Below are 19,681 nucleotides of genomic sequence, written 5' to 3' on the forward strand. Positions count from 1 at the left end.
GCACGCGCGAGATGGGTAAAGGGCTGCTAGAAGTTGTAGTTCAGCCAATAGCTATGCCCCCGCCCGCAGAAGAGTACCCTCGGTGTCGCGTAGGCCGCCAACACACTTGAGGCGCAAATCCTCATGCGCGTGATGTTGCAAAGGCTCTTGGGAGTTGTAGTTCCCCTCCCTTGGACCCAAGCGCGAGGAAGAGCTGTTCTTAGAGTAACGGTGCACGTACCACCCCTCCTGCCTGTCCCTTCCCTCCCTCCCTCCCTCCTTCCATCATCCCGTGTCACACCTACAGTCACACCGCACCTGTACCCGTGGACTCATATTGCAAAGATAGTGAAAGGAACGAGAGGGAGATGTCTTTACAAACAGTGAGGCTTGTTGGTAGATAACGCCAGATACTGATAGGTGAAAGAAGCAATGGGAGGAACCATAAATTCCATAGGAATTCCATTAATTAACACAGACTGTTACTCATCCAAGGCTGTGCTGAATCCCTGGACTTAGAGAAAAAGGACAGAGACACAAAGGAAAAAAAATAGGAGGGGGGAAATGTACATTAGAAGGGGGTCTGTATTAGGCAGTTCAGGAAGTCTGTATCTCTTGAGTACCTCAGCCAATGGAGAGAGAGACAGGGAAATGCGGCTGAGAAATTAAAATAAAAAGAGGCTGCGTACTCTAACAATTTGAGACACCCCACGGGAAATGCCCCATGGGCTCTCCTTTTATTTGAATAAAGTTACAGGACTCCTCTGTCTCCTTTTTAGACATAAATCTCTGGTGTTTCTGGATTAATTTTCCTGACAATAGGGTCAGTTTCTCATTCTTGCCTGCAAACCCACAACACACTACAGCAGGTAGCTCAAGTAATAGACATCTAGGTGAACCACATCATTATTCCCCTTGCCACATACTCGTGTTTGTCCCCACACACTGCATGAGTCAATATTGAAAGGAATGAGAGGGAGATGTCTTTACAAACAAACTGTGGGGCCTGCTGGTAGATAAGGACAGATACTGATAGGTGAAAGAAGCAATGGGAGGAACCATAAATTCCATAGGAATTCCACTAATTGACACAGACTGTTACTCGCCCAGGGCCATGCTAAATTCCTGGACTTAGATAAAAAGAACAGAGACACAAAGAAAACAAAGGGGGGGGTGCACATTAGAAGGGGGGCCTGTATTAGGCGATTTGGGAAGTCTGTACTTCTCAAGTACTTCAGCCAATGGGGAAAGAGTGAGGGAAATGCGGCCGGGAAATTAGGAATAAAAAGGAGGCTGTGTACTCTAACAATTTGAGACACCCCACGGGAAATGCCCCATGGGCTCTCCTTTTATTTGAATAAAGTTACAGGACTCCTGTGTCTCCTTTTTAGACATAAACCTCTGGTGTTTGTGGATTAATTTTCCTGACACTATGTTCCAGTGGGAGAGCCGGTGGAGAGAGGGGGCCCCTGCTTCCAAGCTGGAGCAGCCTGTCCTTTGAGGACTGCACCCCGTGGCCGAGTGACCCACGCCGCAGTGTTGGAAACAATATAACTTTTAAATTTTTATTTTGTCTCTCTAGTTAGGCTTGATTTGACTTTGCCTTGGGGAAAGGAATTTTCTTCAGTTTTTTAGGAGATATAATATCACCCTAAGGAGATGGGATTAACATAACCGACAGACTGGGAGCAACCTGGAAGATACCCAGAAAGATAAAAGGCCATCATCAGAACATCAGCAAGACCTCAGTGGCTATCTACAAACATCTACCCCCAGACGCCACCTCCAGCAGGGCTGAAGACATCTGGTCCAGAAAGGACTGATAAGAAAATTGAAGAATGAAAATCTAATTAACATCAGAGGCGAGGAGATTCAGAGCCAATGGGAAACTGAATACTGGGGGTTGCTCAACTCTGGACCAATGAACTTTGAAACAGTGCATCTCTATGGGTTTTTCACTGTATAAAGTTTGGGGGGAAATCCTCTAAAAGCATGTGTTCATGTGTTCTTGGAATATTTTCCTGGGCACATCCTGGCCAGAAAAGAAAGTAATGCCTGATTCTCTATCACTTCAAATATAGTGTTAGAGGGTTTTTATTTTCCTCCCGATTATCAGTGACAGCAGCAGTTTTGGGAGGACTGTCTGTCCGTGGGAGGAGTTCATATTGCAGCAGTTTTGGGCGGGCTGCTGCTCGTGAGGGTGGAACCATGCTGGAGAAGTTCACAGAGAACTGTCTCCCATGGGAAGGGACCCCACGGTGCAGCAGGGGAAGGACTCCTATCCCTGAGCAGTGGAAGATCTCGGTGATGAACTTGTTGGAAAATATATCAGGTTAAAAATTTTGTATAACTTTAGTCAAAAGTTTTGTTTGTCTTTACCCTGGGAAAAGGAATTTTAGGGCATTGTTCTACCAGATGAGGTCTGGTGAACTCAGCATATTAACAGGTCGGGAGTGACCCCGAAGATAACCAGAAAGATAAAGACTATTAACAGAACATCCGCCAGGACCTTGAAGTTATCAACAGGACATGATAACTATCACAAACAGCTGCCCCAGACCACCTCTAGCAGGGCTGAAGACATCTTGGCCTGGAAAAAAGACTGATAAGAAAAACTGAAGAATGAAGAATCTAATTAGCATCAGAGGCGAGGAGATTCAGATCCAATGAGAAACTGAATACTGGGGGTTTGCTCAACTTTAGACCAATGAACACTGACCCAATGCTTTCCTATGTATTTTTACTGTATAAAATATCTGAAAAATCGAGTAAAAGCTATGTATCATGGAATGATTCTCTCTGCACACCCGGGCTATGTGTGGATGAGATGATTTCTCTGGTACATCCTGGCCAGAACAACATCCTGGCCAGATAATAAAGTAATGCCTTTGTTGGAAAATGCAGTTTTCCAGCAAAACTCATGCTAACTGAGCAGGCCTGAGCAAGGCTTCAGCATTCTCAGGCCTCAGTAAAATTCCAACAAGCTACAGTGGCTTGTTTACCTGAGAATGTTCTGTGGGAAGAATGTCATGAGAAAGATTAGGGAGTCAGAAGTGTTATGAGAAAAGAATAAGGGAGTTAACAGGAGGATCCCTGAATGTGTGAGAACAGACTGCAGGTGTGTGTGTAACTATAATTGGTAAGATCTGTAACAGTATATAAGTCTCTCGTTTGGTGAAATAAAATGGAGCTTACTTTATATCTCATATTGAGACTGCCGTGAGTTTCCCTCTCGCTGTTATGTCATGCCTTGACTCTCTAACATTAAAATGTTGTTGGAGGGTTTTTGTATTTTTTTTCCCCCGCAGATTCGGTGACAAACTGACCAAACCCCCCTGCCCTGTCTCCCTGTGCTGTCAGTGGGAAGGAGGGAGGGGTTGAGGGGAAGAACGGTGTTTTAAGGACGTATTTTACTTCTCATTATCCTCTTCTGATTCTGTTAGTAATAAATTCACTTTGTAACTCTAAGTTGAACCTGTTTTGCCCTTGGAGTGTTTTCTCCCCGTCCTTATCTCAACTCATGACCCCTTCGTTTAATTTTTTTTCTCTCCTCTGCCCAGCTGTGGCAGGGGAGAAAGAGTGAGCAGCTGCCGTGGGTGCCTGGCGTTTGGCCAGTGTCCAAACCATGACAGCACCAAATAACATGCAATGTCATCATTACGATATCTTAATATTATTAAATCTCATCATAAACACAAAAAAAATACAGGCTCCAATATGTAACATGAGAAGACAGAACGTGAAACCACTCAAGCTCCAACAGCATGCTTGGCCTATTGCAGTTTGTAAAGGCTGCTAAAAGTCTTCTCCTTTCACAAAGATGGGGGCAGGAGACCCTTTCCCCACCTCCCGTCTGGATTCACCCCAAGCGGGCCCAGAGACACTTCAGAGACAGAGAAGTGATTGTTTGCTTTATTCGGTGCACCGGCTGTGGGGAATTCACTCCTCCAAACACACACACCGGCACTTCCAAAACCACGATATTATGGGTAAAATCATGAATATTCATCACATTCCCCGGGATAGGCGTGGTTATACAAATAATATCTCGGACGCATTAATATCATTAGCATATGTGCCACGCATGTGCTGTGTATCCTGGTGGTCTTTGGGGGTCTCCAAAGACCACCTCCAGGATGAAGGTCCCAGTAGTCTTCATCACAATGCATTTTTCACCTTTCTCTCTGGAGCATGCACAGTCCTTCATGGGATGATTCAGCAGTTTCCGTGCTGGCTTCAAACAGATTCTTGTCCCGCTTATCTTGATAAGATTAAGGAAATCCTGTTTTTCTAGGTTTTAGAATTGATATAGACAAATTCACAAGCTGGCATTTTTAGGAATATAACATTGAACATTTATTAGGAGAACAAAGACTTACAGCCGGGTGGGAGTGGCTGGTTTGCCTTATTCTCAGTCCCATGCCCTATTAATTTTAATGTGCGCTTAAGTACTTTCTGTTACTGTTACATATTCATTAAGTCAAAAAAACTATTTACACTTCAATCATTCCTCCTTCTTCGCTCTATGCCCGTCTGCCAGGCCTGGTCTTCTGGTTTGTCTCAGGGCTGAAGGCTGAAGTCTTCTATGGCCCTAATTCAAGTTGTAGCTGACACTCTTCTCAGGGAGGTGTGACTGTAGATCACAGATTTCCTGGGATGCATGAGGTTTGTTTATTTTTCTTCCTTCAGGGCGTCTTGATCTCTAGCTTTGTGGCTTATCAGTTTAAAAGACATCTATTACCATGTATTTCTTACCACATTTCTACCATACTACAACTATTACATAGTTTATAATTCACTCTAACTTTGTTTCTACTTAACTATATTTTATCTAAGTGCTACTTTACACAGTACCTTATCACTTATAAATGCTAAATTCATATATGCGAAAGCAAACATTCACTATCCACTCATTTAACATGGAATTCACATATTCTGTCTCTCAATAGTTAACTTGAGTTACCTATTAACCACTCCTTTCTCACTCCACACAGGTGTGTTTTTGGTTTATCTCAAAAGCTGTTGCATACTTGTTTAGATGAACTAAACCTACCACCCCTCAAATCCTGACACAGGAAATGGCATCAGCAGGGCACATATGATGCAGTGTTGTGTAAACATGCTACAGAAGTAGGCAAGATTGTCAGATTATATTTTCAAGGGTTTTTGCTTGGAGGGATTTTAAAAAGGAACTATTTCGAACAGAAGCTGGCATGTATTTTTTAACGGTTTTTTCCCCAGTACTTCAGACGTGCATTTGACCCAAGGTGACTGCCGAGCTTGGAGCCATAAGGCTCACCCGTTCCCCAAACGCAAAGCCCTCCAGGAAGAAAAAACCCAAGTCACACATTGACAGAAAGGAGAACCGGCACTTTTCTGAACAGCGCCCTCAGCGTGCTGCGGTTTCAGTATGCAAAGTCAACACAGCTACAGCAGAGCGTTTCCCCTCCTTCCCTTGCACACGGCTGCAGGCGGGGCGGTTGTAAATGAGATCGAGGAACCGCTGCAGCGTGCAAAAAACCACAACGATTTACAGATTTATTTTTAAGGGTTCCTTTTAGACAGTAAGGGCCCTCCTCTCGGTCCCCTCTCACAGTCACCAAGTGGAGCTCAGGCCTCCCCTCAGCGGGGCCGCAGTTCCGACGGGGCCTGGCTTCAGGTAGGGCCCTGCTGTCGGTCCCATCGGGCTCCCTCGATTGGAATGATGCGGCTGACTAGCCCCGTGGAAGCCAGTTTTTTGGGTTGTTTTGGGTTTTTTTGCGGCTGTCCTAGTCAGGGCGGAGGAGGTAGGAATTAGTTAGAAAGGTACGCGTCCCCTTTAAACACCTCCTTCTGCTCCCTCCCACGTGGTGCAGGGCTGGGGCGGGGATTCTGCGATGAATCTCTTCTGTTCCTTTGGTGGTTGTAGAGGAGTCGCGTACGAAGTGAGACGTGAGCATTTGGGTTCTTTTGCGTGTTTAGTTAGGATTGTTGCCGTGTTCTCTATCCTCCACCTCGAACTGTAGGGCGCTCGGCATCTCCTAGCCTGGTGTAGCAGAGGCGCGCTGGGTAACCGTGTGGCGAGACTTCCCCTTTTCCTCGAGTGCCTGCCATGCTCTGCGGGAGGAATGCCCTGCCGTGGAGCGGGTCTGGGGCGGGAGTAGGAGCCGCTGCCATGTTGAGGGGGCAAAGAGGATTTGAGCGAGGGAGAAAATGGCGTTGGGGAACCGCCCAGCTCCATTCACCTCGCACCGGGATCAGGCCCTGCCCGCTGACGACCCTCAACTTTTTTTTTTTGTGCATGTGCGTGTGTGTATTGTGTTGTCTTTCCTTTACCGCCGGTAACCTGCATCCTTCTTGCTGCCACCCTGCTCTGGGAGGACCTGGGTGTTCTTGCCCACGCCCCCCCGCCGGGCTCTCGCTCCGTTCTTTTGGGGGGCAACACGAGCCGTAGAAAAGAGGAAGAGGAGAGGAAAATGGCGGCAGTAATCCGCCTATCTGGTGTTCCTAGTTCGTACTCGCTTGTCTTTCTCAGTTACTTTGTTTTGTCTTCTCTTGTCCCGTCTCATTCCACCCTTGCTCTCCCCGGTGCTTCGGTGTCCTCACGCTTTGCCTGCTAGTTTCTCACGAGGGGACACCCCCCCATCCCATTTCTTTTTCCTTTAGTTTCCGCCTCCATCTTCCTCCATATTGTTATTCTCCCTTCCTGATGCGGACTCTGCAGTTGTCCTCTGTAGGTGTCCCGCCCTCCGCGTATCAGACTTTTCTTGTTCAGCTTCCCTATTTCATGTCATTGCTGTGCTTATTTTTGCATTGTCCTGTTCCAGTTCTCCCCTGCCTGCCTCCATCCTGTAGCGTGGTTTTTGTTAGAGTTTTTAGTAGCAGGCAAGATGTTAAATTGCTGTATCTAATCATGTTTGCGTACTAGAGAGATGTAGAAGTACACCTGGCAGCATGTACTCAAGGAAAGTTGAATGTCTACTTGTCTAGTAAATGAATAGATTCTAGTGACTGATGTGGTAAAGTGGCAATGGAAATGTTAATTGCAGTACTGTAGTTCTCTGTAACTGAGATATTTTCAGACTTTTGTATTAACGATGGGAACTTTAGCTTCATGTATGACAACTATGCAGCTGTTACAATTTCAACTAGGCAAAATGCTCGTGTAAGAATATATGTAGTGTTGGGGCCTTAATTGTTTATATTTATGAATGTAATGTTGAGAGTTCATCTGGACGCCAGTTTTATATTGTATTTTTTTCATTATATTATCTACCATACCTGAGGGAATATGAAGCTGGTGAAAAATTTTGTAAGCAGTTCAGAATCTAAAATATTGCATATAAGGCAGTCACAGCAAAAAGCTATAAGAGGGAAGGGTGTTTGTGATCACATCTGTGATGTGTATTAAAGGTTATATGAAAAGGCAGGAAAGTCTTCAGGAGGGTTTTGAATAAGATGAGTCTTTCCAAACAGATTTGAAGATGGCTTTCTAGCCATAAGGGGACGTATTCCTTGTATAGTGTTCTCATGTTATCTTTCTCTTCCTAGAATGCCTAAGTCAAAGGAACTTGTGTCTTCAAGCTCATCTGCCAGTGATTCAGATAGCGAAGTTGACAAAAAGGTGAACATTATATGCTGTTTATAACTACTGTATTAGCTGTTATATTTCAGGTTGGGGTTAAGGAATTAGTTGAGTGTTATGTCACAAAATGCATGTCATTCCATATGATTTTTCAGACACTTAAACCCCAAACACCCCCTCCCAAACCAAACCCCAACAAAACCCACCCCCCAAGACTATGGTTTGGGTGGATACTTTTTGCTTTGCAGTAAACATTTTTCTTAAGATGCGTTTTGCTTCATGATTTTCTGTATGGTATATCTAGCCACAAGCTTCTGGAATTCTTTGCTGCTTTGTGGCAAGTGATAGAAGGCTTCTGTATAAGCTGCCTCTGGTGGTAAGAATTTGAACTAATTTTGAGGACAACCCCCACCTTCATTTTCATATCTGGATTACTTACAAATCCAAAACAAAAACCTCCACTTTCCTTGCCATCCACGTGCCACTTGCTTATCTTGTTCATGTTCTTTTTATGTTTCAGAGCTTTACGTTTACTGTACTACCATCTACTAGTTTCTCACTTAAAAACAGAGCCAACCTGAATGTTTTTGAGTTGCTAATTTTAACATTAACTGTTTTAAATGCATAAATGTAATGTTTTCATTTTTTAATAGTTATTTAATTTATAAATTTGTATAGATATATCAGTCATTGCAAACAAATTGAATACAACAGTCAATTTATCTTTAAGTGCTGGGTGGTAATGCAGACACTGGGTCTTTTAGTGCGGTATGTGAAGAGACTCGCCTGATTTACTGAATTGGTTCAAATATGACTTGGTTGCACCTAGCAAATTAGGTATTTTGTGAAATCTTAATATAAGAGAAAATGGTCAGGTTGGTTTGGTTTTTTTGTTTGTTTTTTTGTTTGTTTTTTAGTTGTTTGGGAAATGTATTCCTAATAAGACATAGTCAATCAACTTCAGTGGACAGTAAGGTGGTTGGTTTTGGTTTTTTTTTTCCTATGACAACCTCCCATATGTTTTTGAGCTGTTTGTCTTTAAAAGAGGTTATCTACAATATGATTCTAGCAGGTGAGAATAGTTTTTGCTATCTTTGTATTATTCTTTCTTTAGGGTGGGCATGATTACTATATAACTGTTAGTGGAAATGTAGCATCTGCTAGCAAAGTAATCTGATTTACAGGTGATATCGCCTGAATGTTTTAAAAACATGCTTAATTTATCATGATATGAACAGAGATTGGACTTTAATTTTAAAAAAAATCTCTTTGATTTGGTTTTTCAGATCTTTTTTTCATTATCTTATCTACTTTTATTTTTTAGCAGAGTTATTAGCTGTTCCCCATTTTTCATTGCACTCTCTAGAAAGTGAAACTTCTGTCAGACTTTAAGATTTTAATTTAAACTGACAGTATTACTGCACAAAGAAAGTAGGCTTTTTGAAATGTATTTTGATCTAATTAATTTCCCTTTAAAGCCAAATTATTATGGTAAGCTTCAGTGAGAACAGAAATAGGCTGATTTGAAGATTTTTTTCTTTTGTTCCAGTCTAAATGTACAGTATTGGATTCCTGCCTTCACAGGAGGAAGGTGATAATGTGTATTGCATAATAGTAGTTTGTGACCTCTAACATAAACTTTTTTTATAACTTATAAAATGAGTTGTGGTTCATGATTTTGTTTTTTTTTATTCTTGCTCCAAGGCAAAGCGGAAAAAGCAAGTAGTTCCAGAAAAGCCTATAAAGAAACAAAAGACTGGTGAAAGTTCAAAAGGTGCAGCTTCTTCTAAGCAAAGCAGTAACAGAGATGAGAATATGTTTCAGGTAAAATTGGTGACTCTCTTAGAGCCTGGTTAAGGTAACCATTTACTTCATAATCTGTGTAAATTTTATGAGGCTATCTGAATATCATGATAGCATAGTGCTTGCTCTCCTGAAATCTTGGCTGAAGGGGATTACCATGCAGATGAGATGCTGAGAAAAAGCATTGTTGGGTTTCAATAGAGTAAAACAATCAGAGTTGTGGCAATTGATTCTAACCCTCGTGTCTTTGCATGTGGTAATTCTCTGGGTAGTCATTTTGTCTGTAAATATTAGATCAGGGCAGTCTTGGAAACCCAAAATATGGACCCGTAATTCCTATTTAGCTAGGTCAAGGGAACTTGGCTATTGTCTTTTAAAACAGTATCTTTGAATAAGTTTTGCTTGTTCCTTTATGATGCAGTTTTTTCTCTCTGAAAATCCAAAAATGTTGCAATTTTTGACATTGTCAAAATAGGATGAATGTATGTTTTTTTCAGTAGCCAGAAACATTTGTGAGTTCAGGGTATTACATATCCTGGGGTTAGCTGAGGAAGCAATGTGTGCTGAAAGCTGTGCAAGAATATGCATAGCTCAGAATTCCTTTTTTTAGGGGTGTGGATCAAGACTTATTAAATGTCTGTGACTAGCTGGCTCGAAAGGGGCAGGGGATGAGAAAGGGACTTGAATTCTTAGAGACTTTGATTCTTAAGTTTGTGAAAAGTTATGGGAGAGGTGCCTAATAAGATGGTTCCAACACAGTAAGGCAAAATAAATGGTTTTGGGCTGTAGCTGTGCAAAGTAATACATGGGGGGACGCTCTAGTGAAGGCCCGTGTCGATTTTCACTTTCCTCTGTATATATAGTTGGAGGGAGAGCTTCAATTTAAGACCCTGGGCATAACTGCCTGTCCATTGAAGAAAGAATATAATACTTTTAGTTCTGGGGCATGCTTTGATCCATGTAGGAAAAATGAGATAGTATTTTCTGCATCTAATGAGGTGAACTGCACTTAAAATTCAAACATCACATAAAGCCTATATGTTTGGGATTTTTTTGTAAGTAATAGGTTCAGAAATTGCAGCCTTGGAGAAAAGTTAATTTTAATGCCCTCCCAATAAAAAAAAAAGAGGAAAAACAAAGCAACATAACAAACCACCATAACCAAACCAACCAAAGCAAAAAAACTTTCAAATAAAAGCAAAAGTATTTGTGTGCTCTGATTTCTTTCAACCTTTTTTGACCCAAGGTAATAAGTTACTAAAAACAGACAGTAGAGAACTTGTATTAATCTAAGAGCAGGATTCTTCCAGTGTTGACTACAATACAGAAAAAATATTTCAGTATCGCCCTGACCTAAAACATCAGTGTTCCTAAGTTTGCCTGCTTTTAGTTACTCAACAACAAAAGTTTTTTTAGATTGTTTGTTGTGTTATGTATGTGCTTTTTTCCTGTAGCATCAGCTTATGTGTGTTAACTAAGATGCACCTATTTCAGTGTAGAAATAGCACTGTAGGTCTGAGGATGCTCCCCCTCTCTTCTTTCTACCCAAGAGAGCATGCTAGAAGATCTAGTTGCATGTTAATTTTGTAGGTATTATTTTGTTTGTTCTAGGAATATTAATAATACTAGAATCTCTCCTTTCTGCTTCCCCATGGTAATAAAAATGATCCATGTGCAAGTAGTTTTGCAGCATAACTTACAAGTGTGTCTTCAGTTGATGGAAATGAGGCTGTAAAGCATTCATATGATAGTCAGAAATTCTGTGGCATCCATATTGTGTGGTGGAATGATAGCAACTGACATGAAACTTAGTGGTTTGCTGCTCTACATCTTTGGGCTGTGTTCTTAAAGTATACAGCTTCCTTTAATATTGAACTCATTGTGACTGCTGTATTCAGAAGATTGAGCATTTTCATAAAGATCTACACTTGATTATTTTTGTTTGAAACTAATGTTATTGTAATGGTATTTTTGAAACTAATCATAAAGAATAAAATAATTGTAAGAAGAAGGGAATTAAGTATAAGAGACCAAGTATGTTTTGTTTTATTTATTTACGTCTTGGTCTTTTTAGGTTTTATAGGTAGCCTAGTATACTTTATAATTTGTTAAAGGATTTGAGTGCAGTTGGGGAGTGGAAATTTACCTTACTCCCATTTGTGATGTATTACTAGAGGCCCTAAGGACAAGCATTATTCATGTTATGTTAGATTCCTGTCTGTAGCTTCAAGCCAATGTGAGTTGTTCATCATGTGCCTTGGTTAATTTGACAAATCCTGTCATCTACCTATGCCTGATTTGGATTAGGTTTGTTAAAGTATTAATATTAATTATCCAGAGTGGAGCCACGTTATATGATTGGGCATTTCACAGAAATTGTTACTTGAAAAGTAGTTTGCCTGTTGCATGTGTGGCTTCCCCCCCCCCCGTCTATTTAAGTTTGGGTCAAATTTGCTTTTTTCACTTGTGAGAAATAAGTTCTTCAGTTTCCTGGTGTAATGTCTTTACCTATCATAGGCTCCTGAAAGTAGATAAGTAAGTAGGTAATACATGTTTGTGATGGTCTGCAATGTGATTGATTGTGTGTCATTGTTTAGCAATAGTATTCTCCAATTTACTCCTCACACTAAAAAAAAACAAAAACCAACCCATGTGACACTCCCTCTTCCTCTCCCGTCCAATTGGAGGCACAAAAGGCAAAGATCACTGGTTGAGATAAGAACAATTTACTGGAAACAGCGATAAGATAAGAAAATGAACAATAACAACAATGATGTTAATAACAAAAGCATACAAAAGAAATTATTTACATGGAAAGTCCCCAGCAAGAAACAATACCAGACAGCTCCCCTGCCATGTTTTCTTGACCAGAAGGAATCCATTCTCCTCAGAAATGACAGTCCCTTTCCCCTGCCCCTAGCAATGATGAGAGGTGGTATGGAATAACCTCCCTGTCTTAGCCATGCCACCTCATGGCTACTTCAAAAATTAACTCTATCCTGGCTGGAACCAGGACATTGTGAAATGCATCGGTGACCACATAAGTTTCAGAATTAATTTGCTAAACCAATTTGCTGTATTATAGATCTCTGCTGTTTGCAGGACTCTCTATTCTAGAAGTTTATATTTGTTTATTGTGCTTCTTCTAATGCTATGCATATGGTAAGAAAGAATGAGTGTTTTTGCTGTTTTTTCTTCAACAATATATATACAGTTTAATCAAGGCAAACAGGACATAGGAAGCAAAATAGTGAAGAAGATGGTTGCTGAAACTCATACAGGAAGTCAGTTGCATAGCTGTGAAACAAACCTAGACACAGTTCAGTGCATTTTATTGTAAGAAATGGAAACCTGGAAATAGTGTTTTTAATGTCTTGTGTTTAATAGAATAATATATCTAAGTAGTTGTGATATTTAATAGAAAACTGTTTTGGTTTAACCCCAGCCAGCAACCAAGCACTGCGCAGCCAAGCAAGGAATTCATTTGCTGTTTCCCGTGGGCAGGCAGGTGTTAAGCCATCTCCAAGAGAGCAGGGGCCTGTCATGCATAACATCCCCCCCTTCCTCCTCCTTACCCCCACTTTATATATTGAGCATGATGTCATATGGTCTGGAATATCCCTTTGGTCAGTTGGGGTCACCTGTCCTGGCTGTATCTCCTCCCAACCTCCCATGCACCTCCAGCCTCCTTACCATTGTGGCCATATGAGGACCAAAAAAGGCCTTGGCTCTGTGCAAGCCCTACTCAGCAATAACAAAAACATCTCTATTATCAACACTGTGTTCAGCACAAATCCAAAACACAGCCCCATACCAGCCACTGGGAAGAAAATGAACTCTACCCCAGCCAAAACCAGCACAAAAGCATATGATCTTGTTTATGAAGGTTGAACTGCAGTAGCTACCCTGCTAGTAATTAATGCAGCCCATGGAATATTAATATGTTGTTACAGAGATACAAAGGTGTCTTAGAGGAGTGAAATTATTCTAGGTCTGCCAGCTGCTGTGTGAAAAAAAAAAAATTGGTCAGAAATTATTCAATGCCAGAATTGCAGGTAAATGAACTTCAGGAAACATCACTTTGCTTAGCCAAAATCTAGGTTTGTGGTTTTTAAACTGTACTTTAGAAGCCCATTTAAAGCTTTTCAACAGTGACAACAGTTTTGCATTGAGTTTACCTAAATATTTGAAATTTTATGTGAGCATTCAGCTGAAATCTAGGCAGTGGTGTAAAATCTAGCAATTTTAGTATTATCATATGAAACTGTTTACATTTAAGGTAGACTTACTGAATGAATAAATGTTGTGTACTTTGTATTATTGCCCCTCACCTTACTGTAGTTGAATTAAGACATGTAGCCTTATCTTTAATAGTCAAATTCTGCACCACTTTACTGTATTTGCAGCTATGATCTGCTATACTGTATCAGATTTTTTTCTTATAGTAAATCTGGAGTTACTTGGCAATGGACTAATAGTCTTTGATAGATCTGGGGAAAAGGTGTTGAAGAGTACTACTGCTTGAAGGTGGTTTATAGGTGACCTTAAAAGTCACAGAAGCATTATAGGGAAAACCAATAAATGTTCATGTAGGCTATTTAGGATATCCTTTTCCAGCAGTGCTGATGGACTTGGACATGTTACCAAGATTGGCCTGAAAGAACTCAGCTACTGTGACATAATACCTTTTTTTGAATGTTAAATTTGTAGTGCTGTGAAAGTATTTAATAAATCAATCACAAAATACTATCTTATAAACTTTATTTTAAAGGATGCTTTGAAGTAGGAAAGCAACTGCTTCAGGCTTATGCTATTTAAAGATGTCCCAATTGTTTAAAAATAAATTTTAGACTTAATTTAGCATGATCTGCATAAGAAGAAAAATTAGTTTAAGCAAGCACAAAGCCTATTTGTTTATGTATATTTTGTGAAATAACTTTTATGACTTTGTTTTGCTGGTGGGTAGGGTCAGCACCAAAGACACAGACACCAACTTAAGGAATAGTGTAATTTACTATAATGCTAAACTGCAAAGAATCATAAAAGGATAAGCTAAGCAATTCACCTTATCATTACTACAAAAGATTGCCTATAGTGATTAAGAAAGATACATCACCAGTTACCCTAATACTTTACCCCTTCATCCAGATCTGCAATCATCAGCTGGATGAAGCTGTCACAGCAAAGGACTGGATAACCACTCCTGGTAACTGGGAAATCCTGCAGTGCATCCACCTTTGCAGGCAACAAGGCTTCCGACTTCACTGTGAGAGTAGCCCAGCCTTTATAATAAACTACCATTACTTCTAATGTGGGAACATCTGGTTTTATTCTCCTGTTGGGTTTCTCCCAAAGCTTGGCCAGGGCTCAAGGAGGAACCAAGGGAGTTGACTTTGATCCCACACCCCAGACAAGGCCAGATGTAGCCTTGTCCAGTTTCTAAATACGGAAAGGTAAATACATGTTTTGCTAAAGAGTGGATACATATATCATATTGCTAATAATACTTCATTAATGAGTGGATACATATAATGTTTGGTTGGAAGGTTCATCTATTGGTCAACTTTGGCCCAGGGCCTGTTGTTCGGGCCTTAGTATTTCAGACTTAAACACCCGTGGATGGTTTTAGTTGATTGGAGAGTTGTTAATGCTTTCTGGTTAGACTTAATGCTAGTAAGATGTGTTTTGTCTCCTGTTAAATTATGTCAAAGTGCAAGATATGTGAATTAAGGAAGTTGAAAATTAAAACTAATGTTTTATTGGGAAGGAATATTCTATTTTAAAAATTTTTATAATGTATTCTTTCTTCACAAAGTGTATTCAGAAAGCACATACAGAATACTAAGAATTTCTTACATTAATTGTTTGATTGGTTTTATTATTATCAAATCTCTTGTTCTCAGATTCATATTATATTTTGAATTTATGTGAACAAATAGGTTTTTTTAGAACTTTTTTTCAAATTTGATAAAGCCTAAATAATGTAATGTGTAGTGTGCCTGTTGTCTCTTTTCCCTTTGCCCCTTCTTTGGAGAAGAAAAAAAAAGCCCTCATAATTCAGTTAAGCCACTGTGTGAAATTCTGATATTTCAAAGTCATTTCATACTGTTGCGGTTTAGAGGATGTTACAGCAGGCTTTACCCTAGAGCTTCTCTACCCAGCCCGGTTCAGCGCCTCAGTGCTCCAAACCCTCTGTCCCAGGGCTGGACACTGCGCTCTCACCAGCCAGGGAGCCATAAGGCTAGCTCTGGTTCGTCTGCTTCCACAACCGGCGGTGATAAAGGAGGCAAGGAGGGTCTATGCGTTGTGTCCATGGAAGATGTTTATTTGCATGGTGCAGCAGAGGCCAACGACCTCCCCGAGGCAGAGATGCCTCGAGGGCGAAGGCCTCACATGCTCAGCACATGTGGAGCATAGACACACGTGGAGCATAGACAGCAAGATGGTGGAGGGTGAGGGGTTTTATAGGGAAACAGAGAGGGGCAGGGACAGCACACAGGCCCAGTGACCTCTGGGTACAGGGGAGGTACAGGGGCGGAGTTAGGAGTACAGGAACCAATAGGGGAAACCTGAGGGAGTGGCCAGGGCCACGTGGGGTTAGGGTACAGGAACCAATAGGGAAAACTGGGGGCGTGGCTAGGACTATGTGGAGTAGGGAAGGCAGGACAATAGGTGACAAGTACAGTCGTTAAGAAAGGGGTGTGGGGAACTTGCAGCCATTATCACAATATCATACCATTGCTATGTTGGTAAACTTAAAGTATTTGGATGGTTTTTTTTTTTTTTTTGAACATTTGGTACAGTCTTTTAACCACAGTTCTAATATAGTGTCCCAATGAACTGGTGGAAGCAGGTGGGGGGCAGTTGGTGGCTTTTCTATTTCCATCTGTATTTAATGTGTTTTAAAAAAGAAAAAGGAAAAAAAAAGAGGGGGGGGGGGAGACCAGTTAGAAATTGGGCCCATCTCATGTGAATATCTAATTTGATTTCTGTACATATGGAATGGACTAAAACTTAGATTTGGGAGTATAGCTCCTTCTTCCCTGTTTGTTTACAACTGTTATCAACAAAGATGGTTATAATAGAGGCAAAACTTTATTTCAGAAAACAGTAAATTAGTGGGTTTTGTAAGATATAAGCTTGTTAGGAAGACAGGTTTTTTTTTCTAGGAGAGCCACTCTTGCATTGAGCATTGAATGCTGAATGCTCAACTGGTTTTAAGTTGTTCATCCATTTATATTGACATTACTTATTCACCTACTGATTGCTCTGGATTAAGCTCTTGATATAGTTGTTTTACTGGTGTCTAAAATAAGCTGCAGTGTGCAATGTCACGTGTCCATGTCTGATACTGCTGGGAAAAGCGAATGCTGTAATATGTAAAATATCTAAAAAATATCCTTATATGTGTTTTGACAGATTGGCAAAATGAGGTATGTCAGTGTTCGTGACTTTAAAGGAAAAGTCTTAATTGATATTAGAGAATATTGGATGGATCAAGAAGGTGAAATGAAGCCTGGCAGAAAAGGTATTGTTCTGCTTCATGTTATTTTGTATTAAAACATTGTCTGCAGTTTGCTGGAGATCTTTGTATATCAGATTTCTATACTTTGTTACTATGTGGTATTTTTAGAGTAATATTTTTACTTATTAATGATTTATATTTTAACATATGATTTGTTTTATCTGTAGATTATAAACAAAAGCAAAGTGGTTTCATTGGCCTGAGTCTGTTTTCCTAAATTGTTCCCCCATAATTTATGGAAAATGAGGCATTGAATACACACAGATTTGGTATGGGAGTTATATACATAGCCATACATTTTCCCATTGATTAACTTAACTCTACTTCTTGCTTTTATTACAATTGGATTTCCATGTTGGTTTTTGAGCGCTAGGGAGTGGCAATACTCTCTCCAAAATGTTACTTATTCACAGTGCTTTAAGAAACAGGAGGGGAAAAAACCCCAGAATTATGGTACTTCAAAAGTGCATAGAAATTCAGTCCACAGAGGTATGGCTTTTTAGGAGCCAACAGGAATATGGTTGATTTCCTCGTTTCTTTTTGTACCGCCTTTGATGCCTTAAAGACCCTAGAAATGAAACGACACACTTTCAAGATAATATTAGTATAGGAGGTAATATAAAAGCTGGTCTTTATTGGAAGCCTCCAGGGGCAGATATGGGAAATGTCCACAAAAGCCCACCCCCCATAGGTGAATGCAGTTTTATAAGTTTAGCAAATTAGCATAACTGACAAGAATTCCCAATTAGAAGCACAGGTGATGAGGTAATTCCCCCTTCTGGTTCAACCCTTTTCTGAAGCCCCCCCCCCCCTTGGTACTAGCTGTACTTTGTTTATGAAAATGTGTCTTGAAGAGCTGTTTTCAACCTTGGTAGCCAGGGAGAAACAAGATAGACAAAACATTCCAAGGGCCCGTATCCTTTCTGCCTAGGGAAAGGGTATGGAAAACTACTGGGAAAACTAGCCACTAATACAATAATAGGCTACAAATATATGTGTTAAGAATACAGAGAATATATAAAAGAAAAAGGCAAAAAATCAGCACAGCATCACCTTCTGTCAAGGCCAGCACTGTATTTCTGTGTTTAAGCTAACACTTGTGAATGAATTTGTTATACTGCACTCATTTTCTTTGTGAGGAGATAAGCTAAGGTCTAAAGTTTAACTGAATTGTTCCAAATGAGTAGTTTCTTTGTAACCGAGGTGGTTGTTACACTTGAGGTAGGTTAAGCATTAATAGTTGTGACGTACACTGTGTATGAAACCAGCCTTGTCAGTAATTATGCAAGATTCTGCGCTACAATTTTTTTTTTGTCCTAAGTATTTATTTTTTAATGCATTTCAGGTATTTCTTTAAATCCAGAACAGTGGAACCAGCTGAAGGAACAGATTTCTGATATTGATGATGCAGTAAGAAAATTGTAAATACAGAGCTATACAGAAAACTTTTATCATTTTAGTTGTTTTAAGTGGTCTTTTTACATTGGCATTTGTTTTCTAAAATATTGTTTTCCAAGCTATTGTTTATTTATTTAGATTGCAAAATTATTTGTAAAATGAATACTTTATGTGCATTAAAAGTGTATTCTGAGTGAGGCTATTTGTGTATACTTTACTAAAAGGAAATGTGTTGCTTTCACCTCATGGTATAAAATAAACAAAACAAATAATATGTAAAGTGTAGATGTTTATGGCCTTTTGATTGAAGATGCTGGTAAGGTTGCCTAATAGCTTTAATTTTAGTTTTAGTTTAGTTAACCATTAATGTGATTTTTTTTTTTTTCTTAAAATGTCTCCATTTTAATGTTTTGGGTTTTTTTTCTTTTATTTCATACTTTTTGGTATTGCCCTGACAGCTTTCAGCTTTAAGACTTGATACAAACAGCAAATACCTGGTAAAACACATTTTTGTAGATAATTTTAAATACTGTATTTGCTAATTTGCTGTATTTTTTCAGATGTAAACAGTCCTGAGTATATAGACTTTTTTGCATTACTTGCATGAAGTGTTATGCTAAACAATAACACTTGAAAACAAGCCACACACTATTTCTTCCCATTTTTCTATAGCTTGATTGACTTAAAAAATACAATTAGCTTTTATTCTTAGACCCTAGATTTTGAATGTGATGCATAAACTTTTATAGTAATAGACATATACCTCAGAGTAAGATAGTATTTAAAAGCTCCAAATGAGAGTATTGTGTAAACAATGTTTAAACTAGGCTATAAAAGATTAAACAATCAAAGGGAGTTAAGATTGCTTCAGCCAAGACAGCTGGCTATCATGCTTCTGCTCTGTCCACACTGCCTGCCCAAACCATTTAACTTGGCTTGCCTTGTGTGGCTTACATGCGCACAACTGTTTTATATTTTGTACAGAAAGCACTTAGTGCTTACAATGGAACACTGGTACATAGTGGATCATGACTCTAGTGAACCTTGCTTGTCTAACAGTGTACTATTCTGGTAAGAGAGACTTCTGCCCAGTGGAAGTTGTATTAGACTAGATGCTGCCCCAGATGAAGGGCTTCTTGATAGGTATCACAAACTATGGAATGAAGAAGGGAGAATATGATGTTTGAGTAGAACTTGTAGTGATAAGGGGCATGCCAGTGCAGAAGTTAAAGGTGACAGATCAAAGTTAGCTGACAATAATATCTTCAGTGAAGAAATGTGTTAGCAGAATTGGATAAGAGTTTATTTTCTGACTTAATTTGGTTAATCAAAGGAAGAAGATTATAAATCATAGAATAGTTTAAGTTGGAAGGGGCCTTTAAAGGTCATCTGGTCCAACCCTCCTGCAACGA

General features: G+C 39.9%; 1 protein-coding gene across 4 annotated transcripts; it reads left to right on the plus strand.

Annotated features, from left to right (window-relative positions):
- Nucleotides 1-5,828: 5,828 nt before the first annotated feature.
- LOC146425718 (activated RNA polymerase II transcriptional coactivator p15) lies at nucleotides 5,829-18,466 on the plus strand. Of its 4 annotated transcripts, none has more exons than XM_085041520.1 (5): nucleotides 5,829-5,910; nucleotides 7,510-7,582; nucleotides 9,248-9,367; nucleotides 16,766-16,874; nucleotides 18,217-18,466. In XM_085041520.1, exons 2-5 carry the CDS (start codon nucleotides 7,511-7,513, stop codon nucleotides 18,294-18,296), a joined length of 381 nt encoding a protein of 126 aa, XP_084897646.1. In that variant the 5' UTR covers nucleotides 5,829-5,910; nucleotide 7,510; the 3' UTR covers nucleotides 18,297-18,466. The 4 variants fall into 4 exon arrangements, with proteins under 4 accessions (XP_084897646.1, XP_084897647.1, XP_084897645.1 ...); XM_085041521.1 differs by having other exon boundaries at nucleotides 5,885-5,903; XM_085041518.1 differs by lacking the exon at nucleotides 5,829-5,910 and adding an exon at nucleotides 6,065-6,261.
- Nucleotides 18,467-19,681: the final 1,215 nt, after the last annotated feature.

Source organism: Lichenostomus cassidix, chromosome W (genome assembly GCF_008360975.1).
Source record: "Lichenostomus cassidix isolate B80296 chromosome W, HeHo_3.0, whole genome shotgun sequence".
NCBI lineage: Eukaryota > Metazoa > Chordata > Aves > Passeriformes > Meliphagidae > Lichenostomus > Lichenostomus cassidix.

What these genes read in the sequence shown, in the direction of transcription:
- LOC146425718 (XM_085041518.1), top strand. Translation starts at nt 6,071, where the DNA reads ATGCTCTGCGGGAGGAATGCCCTGCCGTGGAGCGGGTCTGGGGCGGGA. An exon ending in AACTTTTTTTTTTTGTGCAT is followed by an intron (nt 6,262 to 7,509) that starts GTGCGTGTGTGT and finishes TTCTCTTCCTAG; the next exon opens with AATGCCTAAGTCAAAGGAAC. An exon ending in GAGATGAGAATATGTTTCAG is followed by an intron (nt 9,368 to 16,765) that starts GTAAAATTGGTG and finishes GTGTTTTGACAG; the next exon opens with ATTGGCAAAATGAGGTATGT.